The 13773-nt window shown below is 54.0% G+C and overlaps 1 protein-coding gene across 6 annotated transcripts in view; it reads left to right on the top strand.

The window, feature by feature from the left end:
- Nucleotides 1–13773, top strand: part of LOC140736280 (potassium voltage-gated channel subfamily KQT member 2-like) — a 136807-nt gene that overhangs the window by 86551 nt on the left and 36483 nt on the right. For 2 of the 6 annotated variants that reach the window (XM_073062238.1, XM_073062235.1), the window contains exons 8-11: nt 852–946; nt 2702–2770; nt 8522–8548; nt 11057–11113. In XM_073062238.1, coding sequence (XP_072918339.1) covers nt 852–946; nt 2702–2770; nt 8522–8548; nt 11057–11113 — 248 coding nt within the window. Of the gene's footprint in view, nt 1–851; nt 947–1065; nt 1183–2701; nt 2771–8521; nt 8549–11056; nt 11114–13773 lie in introns of those variants that run through there. The other 4 variants (XM_073062239.1, XM_073062236.1, XM_073062240.1 and 1 more) reach the window with 3 other exon arrangements.

Genomic DNA, 13773 nt, shown 5'->3' with positions numbered 1-13773 from the left:
CTGTGGGCGGTGTGAAAGGGCACGTGGGTGGGTGAATTCTCCGGTGACAGGCTAAGAATATGAATTACCCACAGTGCTGAGGAACGGTGTTGGCACCACACCACTTCCTGAGCGAGGCTGTTCCACAAGCTTCTCCTGCACGCCCATGCATGGGGAAAGGGAATAGGCTGGATCGATTAGACCCTGAGACTGAACTGAAGTCACCCCGGTCAGACCCTGAGACTGGTGTGGACTCGTACTGCCCAGACCCTTTGACTGACCTTGGATTGCCCAGTTCAGGCCCCAGACTTGCAGAGATCAGCTGGGAGTGACTTGTCTTCCTGACATAAGTATAAGGCTTGCTGTTCCTGAATATACGTGGATGGGTGGGGGTGGGAGGGGAGGAGATTTTGTGAACCAGTTCGTCAGGCTGGGCTCCGGATTGGGGCTGGAACCGATGTCAGTTCAGCTGTGATCTCCTACCCTGGACGCTGTGGTTAAAAGCAACGTGTGTCCCCCTGAAGTCGTGATTCCTGCAGTCTACTCTGTGTCAACCTCCCTCCTTCATCAAGACTCTGCTGCCGAGGCCATAACCTACACCCAGTCCATTCCCTGAACCGCCACCCCATGACCTCTAGTGGCTCTCAGGAAACACTTGGAATTTTGTTTTCAAACGAGTCCTCTCGGGTGAGGAGAACCTTGGACTCTCTTCCCCTGCAGGTTTGTACCTATCGGCTGGGGTTCAGTGGCTGAGGGTGGTAGACCTTTGAGCATTGGAGCGAACAGGGATCAGAGAGAAGCAGGAGTTGGAAGGGGCTGTGCGGCTGACCTCCAACCCCAGATCTTGTGTTGATGCTTTGTGTTTTCAACAGGCCGCATGGCGCTATTACTCCACCAGCCTGTGCAGGACTGATCTCCACGCCACCTGGCAGTGCTTTGAGCAGACCCTAACTGTTCCAATGTACAGGTATGTGTGGTGTCACCGTCTCCTTTCCCCACCCACCGCTTGATTGTCAGATTTGGCTTTCTAATTTCATTTAATTAAGTTGTTTAATTTCCAATTTCTTTTATTTCCTTCCATTTTAGTTCAGTTCTACACCAGTTTCTTTTTGCTCCATCGCCTCAGTGTAGTGTCAATGCCGTTGTCATTCAGGTGTTCCTATTGAAAGCTCGAATCCGTGTGTGAATTGGGGACTTGGACAAGTAGGTACACTGTGTGTCTGTATTGCTCTGCACTGCGTGTCTGCCTCTTGTTGGGGAAATTATTTAATTCTTCCTACTCACCCCAAATCATGCCGACTTAAACCTCTGACCTTTGGTTGAAACAGATGCACTGGTGTTGTGACCTCACCATCTGTAATCTTAATTTGTGTTATACAAAGGGTTTAGGAGGACACCTAATCCCTGGCAGGTTTAGACCATAAAAAATAGAAGCAGAATTTGGCCATTTGGTCCATCGAGTCTGCTCCACTGTTCAATCATGGCTGACTCATTATTCCTCTCAACCTCATTCTCCTGTCTTCTCTCCGTAACCTTTGATGCCATGAACTTGTCAATCTTTGCTTTAAATATATCCAATGACTTGGCCTCCACAGCCGTCTGTGGTAGCTTTAGGGAACCAGGTTAGTGTTATTACTAATTTGATACCATTCTAACTAAACAGTACATGGTGAGCCCTTGAGAAACTGAAGGCAACTGTAAGGGCTGGTAGGAATATCTGACAGTGGTAAGTACAGGGTTACCACATTCCCACATATTCCTCATAGACCAAAGGATTGTAATCCTAGAGATTTGATCATGACCTAGCACACCCATTTGGACCCTGTCAACCAGATCATCTCCAGCTTCAATAACTTCAAGAATAAAAATGTTCAAACAATTCAAATTCCTTTTGTTTTGTTCCTGTGATTTATTGGGACACTGTCCTGTACATTAATCCTCCAATCCAGCACAGTTCATGGGTGTTGGTACCCAGTGAATATCAGTCAGACAGCCTGGAGTGAGTTGTCCAATGGGAGTTCATGGCAGGTCAGATATTCCTGAGTGAAAGGATATTGGTGAACCTGTTCCCACTGTTTGGCACTTTGTGGTTTTGGTCCTAGATTTCTCTATAAGCCAATGATTTAAACTTGTGGCAATTTCCAAGCGATAATACTGGGTGTCACGTGATGACATGGCAGATGGTAGTGTGGGAGGTTCAGCTGTGCCCTCCTATCCTGGGCGCTGATTAAAAGCAACGTATGCTCCCCTGAAGTTGATTCCTCCAGTCTACTCTGTGTCGGCCTCCCTCTGCTGCCCAGTCCTTAACCCATTGCCCAAACCACCAGCAGCTCCCAGTTAGGAAACAGGATTTTAACTCTTAGAATTGTGTTTTAAAACGTGTCTCCACTGAGGAGACCCTCTGTCCACCCCTTATCTCCATCCCTGACCTTTGGGAATTTTTATTTGCGTCACTGATTGTATCAGAAGTAAAAACTACTGAGGCACGAGCTCTGGAACTCCCTGCTTGAACCCCAAGCCTCTCCCACTTTCTGCCTCACCTCCTTTTTCTCAGATGCTCCTTGGAAACCTCCTCTCTGACTCACCCTTTGGTCACTCGCTGTACACCAACGTCTTCTGATTTGTCTCCCTGTGGGAGGAACATAGATGGCTGACATCCCTCCGGTGTTTTGCCACATTGGACGCGCTGTAGGGATACAAGTTGTTTTTCATGTCGTCACAGGTTGATTCCTCCTCTCAACCAGCTGGACCTGCTGCGGAACCTCAAGAGCAAGTCGGGACTGACCTTCAGGTACTGAGACCCTTCATCTGTGTGCCGGTATCTTGTAGGACAGTGTAAATCCTGTTAGGTCCATACAAAATGTTTCGCACCCTGAGCACATCACAGTAACTGTTAATCATGATGATGCAAAGAAATGTTGTTGACTCTGACTTGAGAAAAGAGGGTGAGATTTAATCAGTTGGAGGGCTCTTTCTGATTATTTGCTCACTAACTACCCATTAATTATCTCAAACAGATTGTCCACTTAGTTATCCCAAATCCGTTTGTGAGAGTGTGTTGCAGTCACACTGGGCACAGTGACTCCTGTATTATCATTACCAAACTTGAGACAGAATGAGATCCTTCTCCAGCCTGTTTGAATATTCTGTATTGGTGAAAGGTAGTGAACATGGCCATCTTTGTTCTTTATCTCCCTGTCACTGGCCCAATCTCTGATTACCCATGGTCTGGTCCTTCTGATGTCCTCTGTGATTGTAGATAACTCCAGGCCTCAAAATATCTCAATCATTGACCTTTTTTTTTCACCTTTTGTTCAACTGAAAATTCACACCCACCTGCACCTCACCTGGACGTTCACCCCCACCTGCACCTCACCTGGATGTTCCCCCCCCAACCTGGATGTTCACCCCCACCTGCACCTCACCTGGACATTCCCCCCCCCACCTGCACCTCACCTGGATGTTCCCCCCCACCTGCACCTCACCTGGATGTTCACCCCCACCTGCACCTCACCTGGACGTCCCCCCCCCAACCTGCACCTCACCTGGATGTTCACCCCCACCTGCACCTCACCTGGATGTTCACCCCCACCTGCACCTCACCTGGACGTCCCCCCCCCAACCTGCACCTCACCTGGATGTTCACCCCCACCTGCACCTCACCTGGATGTTCCCCCCACCTGCACCTCACCTGGATGTTCACCCCCACCTGCACCTCACCTGGATGTTCCCCCCACCTGCACCTCACCTGGATGTTCACCCCCACCTGCACCTCACCTGGACATTACCTCCTCCACCTGGGCATCCCCCCCCCACTCCACCTGGGCATTCCCCCCCCCACTCCACCTGGGCATTCCCCCCCCACTCCACCTGGGTATTCCTCTCCCCCACTCCACCTGGGTATTCCCCCCCCACTCCACCTGGGCATTCCTCTCCCCCACTCCACCTGGGCATTCCTCTCCCCCACTCCACCTGGGTATTCCCCCCCCACTCCACCTGGGTATTCCCCCCCCCACTCCACCTGGGCATTCCCCCCCCACTCCACCTGGGCATTCCTCTCCCCCACTCCACCTGGGTATTCCCCCCCCACTCCACCTGGGTATTCCCCCCCCACTCCACCTGGGCATTCCTCTCCCCCACTCCACCTGGGTATTCCCCCCCCACTCCACCTGGGTATTCCCCCCCCACTCCACCTGGGCATTCCTCTCCCCCACTCCACCTGGGCATTCCCCCCCCACTCCACCTGGGTATTCCCCCCCCCCACTCCACCTGGGTATTCCCCCCCCACTCCACCTGGGCATTCCTCTCCCCCACTCCACCTGGGCATTCCTCTCCCCCACTCCACCTGGGTATTCCCCCCCCACTCCACCTGGGCATTCCTCTCCCCCACTCCACCTGGGCATTCCCCCCCACTCCACCTGGGTATTCCCCCCCCCCACTCCACCTGGGTATTCCCCCCCCACTCCACCTGGGCATTCCTCTCCCCCACTCCACCTGGGCATTCCTCTCCCCCACTCCACCTGGGTATTCCTCTCCCCCACTCCACCTGGGTATTCCCCCCCCACTCCACCTGGGCATTCCTCTCCCCCACTCCACCTGGGTATTCCCCCCCCACTCCACCTGGGTATTCCTCTCCCCCACTCCACCTGGGCATTCCTCTCCCCCACTCCACCTGGGCATTCCCCCCCCACTCCACCTGGGTATTCCCCCCCCACTCCACCTGGGCATTCCCCCCCCACTCCACCTGGGCATTCCCCCCCCACTCCACCTGGGTATTCCCCCCCCACTCCACCTGGGCATTCCTCTCCCCCACTCCACCTGGGTATTCCTCTCCCCCACTCCACCTGGGCATTCCTCTCCCCCACTCCACCTGGGTATTCCCCCCCCACTCCACCTGGGCATTCCCCCCCCACTCCACCTGGGTATTCCCCCCCCACTCCACCTGGGTATTCCTCTCCCCCACTCCACCTGGGCATTCCTCTCCCCCACTCCACCTGGGTATTCCCCCCCCACTCCACCTGGGTATTCCCCCCCCACTCCACCTGGGCATTCCTCTCCCCCACTCCACCTGGGCATTCCCCCCCCACTCCACCTGGGTATTCCCCCCCCACTCCACCTGGGCATTCCCCCCCCACTCCACCTGGGCATTCCTCTCCCCCACTCCACCTGGGTATTCCTCTCCCCCACTCCACCTGGGCATTCCCCCCCCACTCCACCTGGGTATTCCCCCCCCCCACTCCACCTGGGTATTCCCCCCCCACTCCACCTGGGCATTCCTCTCCCCCACTCCACCTGGGCATTCCTCTCCCCCACTCCACCTGGGTATTCCCCCCCCACTCCACCTGGGTATTCCTCTCCCCCACTCCACCTGGGCATTCCTCTCCCCCACTCCACCTGGGCATTCCCCCCCCCACTCCACCTGGGTATTCCCCCCCCACTCCACCTGGGTATTCCCCCCCCACTCCACCTGGGCATTCCTCTCCCCCACTCCACCTGGGTATTCCTCTCCCCCACTCCACCTGGGCATTCCTCTCCCCCACTCCACCTGGGTATTCCCCCCCCACTCCACCTGGGTATTCCCCCCCCACTCCACCTGGGTATTCCTCTCCCCCACTCCACCTGGGCATTCCTCTCCCCCACTCCACCTGGGCATTCCTCTCCCCCACTCCACCTGGGTATTCCCCCCCCACTCCACCTGGGCATTCCTCTCCCCCACTCCACCTGGGTATTCCCCCCCCCACTCCACCTGGGCATTCCCCCCCCACTCCACCTGGGCATTCCTCTCCCCCACTCCACCTGGGTATTCCCCCCCCACTCCACCTGGGTATTCCTCTCCCCCACTCCACCTGGGCATTCCCCCCCCACTCCACCTGGGTATTCCCCCCCCACTCCACCTGGGTATTCCCCCCCCACTCCACCTGGGCATTCCCCCCCCACTCCACCTGGGCATTCCCCCCCCACTCCACCTGGGCATTCCCCCCCCACTCCACCTGGGCATTCCCCCCCCACTCCACCTGGGCATTCCTCTCCCCCACTCCACCTGGGCATTCCCCCCCCACTCCACCTGGGCATTCCTCTCCCCCACTCCACCTGGGCATTCCCCCCCCACTCCACCTGGGTATTCCCCCCCCACTCCACCTGGGTATTCCTCTCCCCCACTCCACCTGGGCATTCCCCCCCACTCCACCTGGGCATTCCTCTCCCCCACTCCACCTGGGCATTCCCCCCCACTCCACCTGGGCATTCCTCTCCCCCACTCCACCTGGGCATTCCTCTCCCCCACTCCACCTGGGTATTCCCCCCCCACTCCACCTGGGCATTCCTCTCCCCCACTCCACCTGGGCATTCCCCCCCCACTCCACCTGGGCATTCCTCTCCCCCACTCCACCTGGGCATTCCTCTCCCCCACTCCACCTGGGTATTCCCCCCCCACTCCACCTGGGTATTCCTCTCCCCCACTCCACCTGGGCATTCCCCCCCACTCCACCTGGGCATTCCTCTCCCCCACTCCACCTGGGCATTCCCCCCCACTCCACCTGGGCATTCCCCCCCACTCCACCTGGGCATTCCCCCCCCACTCCACCTGGGTATTCCCCCCCCACTCCACCTGGGTATTCCTCTCCCCCACTCCACCTGGGCATTCCCCCCCACTCCACCTGGGCATTCCTCTCCCCCACTCCACCTGGGCATTCCCCCCCCACTCCACCTGGGTATTCCCCTCCCCCACTCCACCTGGGTATTCCTCTCCCCCACTCCACCTGGGCATTCCTCCCCCCACTCCACCTGGGCATTCCTCTCCCCCACTCCACCTGGGTATTCCCCCCCCACTCCACCTGGGCATTCCCCCCCCCACTCCACCTGGGTATTCCTCTCCCCCACTCCACCTGGGCATTCCTCTCCCCCCACTCCACCTGGGCATTCCTCTCCCCCACTCCACCTGGGTATTCCCCCCCCACTCCACCTGGGCATTCCTCTCCCCCACTCCACCTGGGCATTCCCCCCCCACTCCACCTGGGCATTCCTCTCCCCCACTCCACCTGGGCATTCCTCTCCCCCACTCCACCTGGGTATTCCCCCCCCACTCCACCTGGGTATTCCCCCCCCACTCCACCTGGGCATTCCCCCCCCACTCCACCTGGGCATTCCTCTCCCCCCACTCCACCTGGGTATTCCCCCCCCACTCCACCTGGGCATTCCTCTCCCCCACTCCACCTGGGCATTCCTCTCCCCCACTCCACCTGGGTATTCCCCCCCCACTCCACCTGGGTATTCCCCCCCCACTCCACCTGGGCATTCCTCTCCCCCACTCCACCTGGGTATTCCCCCCCACTCCACCTGGGTATTCCCCCCCCACTCCACCTGGGCATTCCCCCTGACCAATTGTGTTCAATCTTTGAATGATCAATCGTGTTCTTTAATCGTTCTCTTCATTATTGCTGAATATCCCTGGTCTGTCCCATTTTCCTCTCGACTTTGATGTCCAGCAAAGAGGCTGGGGGACGTGACGAGCGTCTCAGTCCATGGGGATGCGTGTTGTGGGGGGTCCCCTTCCCCTGCTAGCCCTTTCTGTCCTCTGTTTGTTGTGTAGAGTGGCTGTGCAAGTATCGTCTCCTAGCTCATGCATCTGGCACCACTCAGTTCTTTGAGGTCAGTCGGTGTGATGATGGTGAGAATTGAGCCTGCATGGGAAAAGCTCAATGGATTTCTAGTCTCTCGCCGTAAGCACTGTTCTCTCTCCTGTGTAAGGCAAACGAGAATGTTGCTAGGAGTTGAGGGCCTGAATTTTACGGATAATGTTCTTTTAAACGTAAAGCACTGAAGGATGACCGTGTGGAGCTGTATATATTATGGGGGGGCAGAGATAGCCAAAACATTCCAAGAACGTACAGACGGGTTAGTAGATTAATTGGTCATATGGGTGTAACTGGGTGGACCTGCTCGTTGGGCCGGAAGGCCAGTTGCCATGCTATGTCTCTAAATAGGGTGAATATACACAGACTTTTTCGCAGGAGAAGGGAACCGGAAGCTGGAGGCATGGATTTAAGTTGAGAGGGGAAAGATTTAAAAGAGACCTGGGGGGGCCCTGCATGGAAGGAGCTGCTGGAAAAAGTAGTTGAGGTGGGTACAATAGCCACATTTAAAAGACATTTGGTTAGGTCCATGAACAGGAAAGGCTGAGAGAAATATAAACCAAATGCAGCCAAATGGGACTAGCTTAGATGGGCACCTTGGTCAGCAGAGACCAGTTGGGCCAAAGGGCCTGTTTCTGTGCTGTATGGCTCTAAATGGGCCAGAGTTACTGCTGTGATGAAACTGAGGCAGTATCAAAGCAGATGGACCTCCTGGGACCAATGAGTACACAGGGGCAATTAGGGAGGGGTGATAAACGCTGACCTGGTCTCTAATCTCAAGTTGCAGAAGCTGAGTGCTGAGAGATGGGAGATCTTGGTGACGAACTTGCGGCCTGATGTATGTTGTGGTGAAATCTGTCTGGTGGTCCGTTTCCTTGATAATGTTCTGTGTCTTCTGTTCTGTGCTGCAGGAAGGAGAATGTCGAGAGTACGCCAAGGTTTGCTCGATTTTAAAGCTCTGATTAAAAAAACACTCTATTTTTGGGCCTTTGTCCCTGCAGTAGTGGTTTTGCTGGGGTTAGGGTGCTGAGTAGCAGCAAGGAGTTGCCCTTGCTCTGTGTCCCTGCTTTTATTCATACAGGACTGGCCTTTGCTTTAAAGTGTTCCCAACCTCGGGCTCATGGGCTATGTTGGGTGTGTGTGTTGTGAACTCAATGATGGTCAAAGTTTTTGCAACCCCCCCCCCCCCCCAACACAAGTATCCCTTGCTCCTTGCTCTCCACTTCATCTATCACCCAACTCTTGCTCCCCCGCCAGTCAACTTACCTATTTGTACTCCTGGCACCGGCCCGCCCCATCTCTGCTCCCCATCTTGTGGGCAGTGTGCAGTCTTGGCACGACATCTTTGCCTTACCACAGTCCTGTGGTCTTGTGGTCTGGCTGGGTGGGGACTTTGTCCAAGCAGGAGCAGCTGGTGTTGGGGGGTTGTTGGTAATTGGGGATGGGAGGGGTGTCCTATAGCTGGGTGAGGGGCTGAGGTCTTGAAGGTGGTCATGCACTAAACCAGCATTAAACCTCTTCCCGGTCCCCTGAAGTCAGCCTGCGTTAAGTTCCTCCCTCCCCAAAACTCCTTTCCGTGCCAGCAGAATTCATGACATCACCATTTGGCCCCCCCCCCCCAAGTCATTCCCCACACTGACGCAATATCCCTGAGTAGAACAGAGGGCCAGGGTCTCAGTTGGGAACGGATAGCATGGTGGTCCTGTCATCTTGTGGTGAAGGGAACTGTTGTGGAAATCTAGCTGGTTTACTGAGGCCTTAGGAAGGGGAGTCCAGTGGGGCCTGCAATTGACTCCAGACTCACAGTGAGGGGGCTAACACTTAGTTCTGACCTTCAAGTGGCTCAAAGTGACACTTGGTCCTGGAGAGAACCAGTATCACGGTGGGTGATGAGCATGTTCTGTCCCTCAGGGCACACCTTCATGTAGAAGAGGATCCAGAATCCTGGGGTCCATTGGAGAACAGGTGGGAGTGGGCTCCCTCTGGATGTGGTCCACTGGAGAACAGGTGGGAGTGGGCTCCCTCTAGATGTGGTCCACTGGAGAACAGGTGGGAGTGGGCTCCCTCTGGATATGGTCCACTGGAGAACAGGTGGGAGTGGGCTCCCTCTGGATATGGTCCACTGGAGAACAGGTGGGAGTGGGCTCCCTCTGGATGTGGTCCACTGGAGAACAGGTGGGAGTGGGCTCCCTCTAGATGTGGTCCACTGGAGAACAGGTGGGAGTGGGCTCCCTCTGGATGTGGTCCACTGGAGAACAGGTGGGAGTGGGCTCCCTCTGGATGTGGTCCACTGGAGAACAGGTGGGAGTGGGCTCCCTCTGGATATGGTCCACTGGAGAACAGGTGGGAGTGGGCTCCCTCTGGATATGGTCCACTGGAGAACAGGTGGGAGTGGGCTCCCTCTGGATATGGTCCACTGGAGAACAGGTGGGAGTGGGCTCCCTCTGGATATGGTCCACTGGAGAACAGGTGGGAGTGGGCTCCCTCTGGATATGGTCCACTGGAGAACAGGTGGGAGTGGGCTCCCTCTGGATATGGTCCACTGGAGAACAGGTGGGAGTGGGCTCCCTCTGGATATGGTCCACTGGAGAACAGGTGGGAGTGGGCTCCCTCTGGATATGGTCCACTGGAGAACAGGTGGGAGTGGGCTCCCTCTGGATATGGTCCACTGGAGAACAGGTGGGAGTGGGCTCCCTCTGGGTACTGATGGCTCCACCAGACCCCTATGGGCCACAAGGACGGGGGCTGGAATCTTTCAAGCCCACCCCAGAAAGGCTTCATGGACAAAGGCCAGGGGGAATTCAGCAAAGGCACTGGGGTGGGAGGGGCAGTGACTGGGGTTGAGTGGTCCAGAGGCACCCAGGAGTTGATGGAATGGACAAGGCAGGGAGGAAAGATTTGGATCCAGCAATCCATGGCAGGGCCTGGGGAGAGGAGCCATGCTTTGAGGACAGACCAGTATCACACGCCCCTGTCTTGCAACAGGACTGGAACTACAGGCTGCAGCCTAGGGGCAGAGGTCAGCGAATACCATCGGCCCCAGCCTGGGGAAAGAGTCAGTAGTCCAGGCCCCAGCCTGTGAAGCAGACCAATGCCCTAGGCCCATACCTGAGGCTCTCTGGCTTTGCCCACTGACCAGGGACTGGGGTCAGATCCAACGGCCGAACATTAGAAGGTGAGCAGGTGTGGTCTGTGTGAGATCTTTCTCCCCCCCACCCAATTTCCTCACTTTGCTGTCTCATCTCATGCCCTGGATCCCAGTGGTGTCCCTGCATGTTTCCAACCCCCTGGGTCAACCCTGGACTCAGATCAAATGGGCAAGGGTGTGGGTCCTTGGGTCGTTCCTTCCAGCTGAACCGCTTTGTTTGGAGAATGCTGAGCTACTGATTCTGTGGCGGAATCACGGGAATTATACTCATCAATTCCCATTTTCCCCTTGTTTTCAGTAAACACAAACCCCGGCGTGATTCCATGTGTGGAATGTGCTGCTCAGGAGACCCTAGGTATCCATATGGAACTCTCCCTCTGCTCCATGCTCGGCACCTTTCAGCTACTTCACAACTCTCCTCCTCCCTCCTTGTGTGTTACCTACCTTTCCCACAACCCCCACCATCGTCTCCCTCCTTTCCTCCCTCCCCCTCTCTCTCTCTTCTGCTTGGTTTGGCAATCCTGTGCACTTGAAAACATATTTAGAGAACTATTTGTCCTGCCTGCTCCCCTCTTGCTCTCTCTCCAGTCTAATGATAATTGGAAGAGATTTGCTTAATTGTTGGAGAATATTATCTTCTTTTTAAGCACATCACCCCTTCTGGAGCGCACACTGCTGACAGCTGCACACCAGAGTCCTCTGTCCTGGGCCAGCCCATCTTTTGAACGAAGATCCTTTCTCTTTCAGGGATGAGGTCTTTGGAGCTTCCAGTGGTTTTGTTGCACTGGGTTTTTATGAGATGGGTGTGATATTCCATCCCCAGGAGAATATTATCTACTTTTAATAAAGCATATAATTTTTGAAAATGTATTTTTTTATTTAGAAATACAGCATGGTAACAGGCCCTACCGGCCCAAGGAGCCCCCTGCGCCCATGGGACCAATTAACCTACTAATCAGTATATCTCTGGTACGTGGGATGAAAGTGGAGCTCCTGAAGGAAACCCAAGTGGTCACGGGGAAAACATACAAACTCAATAGACAGTAGGTGCAGGAGTAGGCCATTCGGCCCTTCTAGCCAGCACCGCCATTCACTGTGATCATGGCTGATCATACACAATCAGTACCCCATTCCTGCCTTCTCCCCATATCCCTTGACCCCGCTATCTATAAGAGCTCTATCTAACTCTCTCTTGAATGCATCCAGAGACTTGGCCTCCACTGCCTTCTGGGGCAGAGCATTCCACATATCCACCACTCTCTGGGTGGAAAAGTTTTTCCGCATCTCTGTTCTGAATGGCCTACCCCTTATTCTTAAACTGTGGCCTCTAGTTCTGGACTCACCCATCAGCGGGAACATGCTTCCTGCCTCCAGTGTGTCCAATCCCTTAATAATCTTATATGTTTCAATGAGATCCCCTCTCATCCTTCTAAATTCCAGTGTATACAAGCCCAGCCGCTCCAATTCCTTACAGACTGCAGCAGAATAAAACCCAGCTCAATAATAGTGTTGAGCGAACCATGTTGCTACCGTGCCGGCCCCGAGGTTCAGATCAGATCCATCAACAAGGGCCTGTCCTGTGCTGTACTAGTCTACGTACCTTCTCTTCTGGGAAGGTATGATCTGTAGATAAGGGACACGTTACACCTAAATCCGAAGGGGATCAACTTCCTTGCAGGCAGGTTTGCTAGAACTTTTAGGGAGGGTTTAAACTAATTTGGCAAGAGGATGGGAGCCTGAGTGACAGGGTTGAGGATGGGCAGCTGGTTTACAAGTAGAGGCAGTATGCAGTGAGATTGTGAGGAAGGACAGGCAGATGACGGCAAAATTGCAGTCAGTAGGATGGGTTGCAGTGTGTAACATGGGGACAAAATTGAAAAGATTGATGAATACAGGACTGGAGGTATTACATTTGAAAGTACACAGTATATGGTATAGGGTAAATGATCTTGTAGCACAGTTAGAGATTGGTAGGTTGTGCCTGTAAGAAGATTATAATTGGCTTAACTTCCAAGGATATATTGAAAGAATAGGTAGGTAGGCAGAGGGGGTGGCATGGCTCTGTTGGTTTAAAAAAAAGAGAAATCAAATCCTTGGAAAGAGATGGCATGGGATCAGAAGATGGAGAATTGACATGGGCTGCGTTGAAGAAGTGTAAGTTTAAAAAGATCCTGATGGGAGTTGTATACAGGCCTTCAAACTGTAGCCAGGGTATGGGCTATAAAATACAATAGAAGATAGAAATGACTTGTCAAAAGGACCAACCTAATTTTCTCAATCTACCTGCATATTGAAATCCCCCATAACTGCTACAATAGTCATTGGAGAGTTCAATATGCAGATAGATTGGGAGAATTAGGTTGGTGCTGATCCCAAAAGGGAATTTGTAGAATGCCTACGAGATGGCTTTTTAGAGCAGCTTCTGGTTGAGCCTACTCAGGAATCAGCTATTCTGGATTGGGTGTTGTGTAATTAACTGGATTTGATTAGGGAGCTTAAGTATGGGAGCCCTAAGGAGACAGTGATCATGATATGATAGAATTCACCCTGCAATCTGAGAGGGAGAAGATAAAGTCAGATCTATCAGTATTACAGTGTAGTGAAGGGAATTACAGAGGCATGGGAGAGGAGCTGATTGGAAGGGGTCACCATCAGGGATGACAGCAGAGCAGCAAAGGCTGGAGTTTCTAGGAACAACTCGGCAGGCACAAGATAGGGACGTTGCAAAGAAGAAATAGTATTCTAAAGGCAAGATGACACAATCATGGCTGACAAGAGAAGTCAAAGCCAACATTAAAAGAAAAAGAGGGCATATAATAGAGCAAAAATTTGTGGGAAGTTAGAAGATTGGGAAGCTTTTAAATACCAACAGAAGGCAACAAAAATGCCATAAGGAGAGAAGATAAAATATAAAGCAAAGCTAGCTAATAATATCAGAGAGGATAGCAAAAGTTTTTTCGGATATATAAAGAGTAAATGAGAGGCAAGAGTGGATATTGGACTGCTGCAAAATGA

This window comes from Hemitrygon akajei, chromosome 11, assembly GCF_048418815.1.
Source record: "Hemitrygon akajei chromosome 11, sHemAka1.3, whole genome shotgun sequence".
Classification (NCBI taxonomy): Eukaryota; Metazoa; Chordata; class Chondrichthyes; order Myliobatiformes; family Dasyatidae; genus Hemitrygon; species Hemitrygon akajei.
This window is presented reverse-complemented; position numbering and strand designations above follow the sequence as displayed.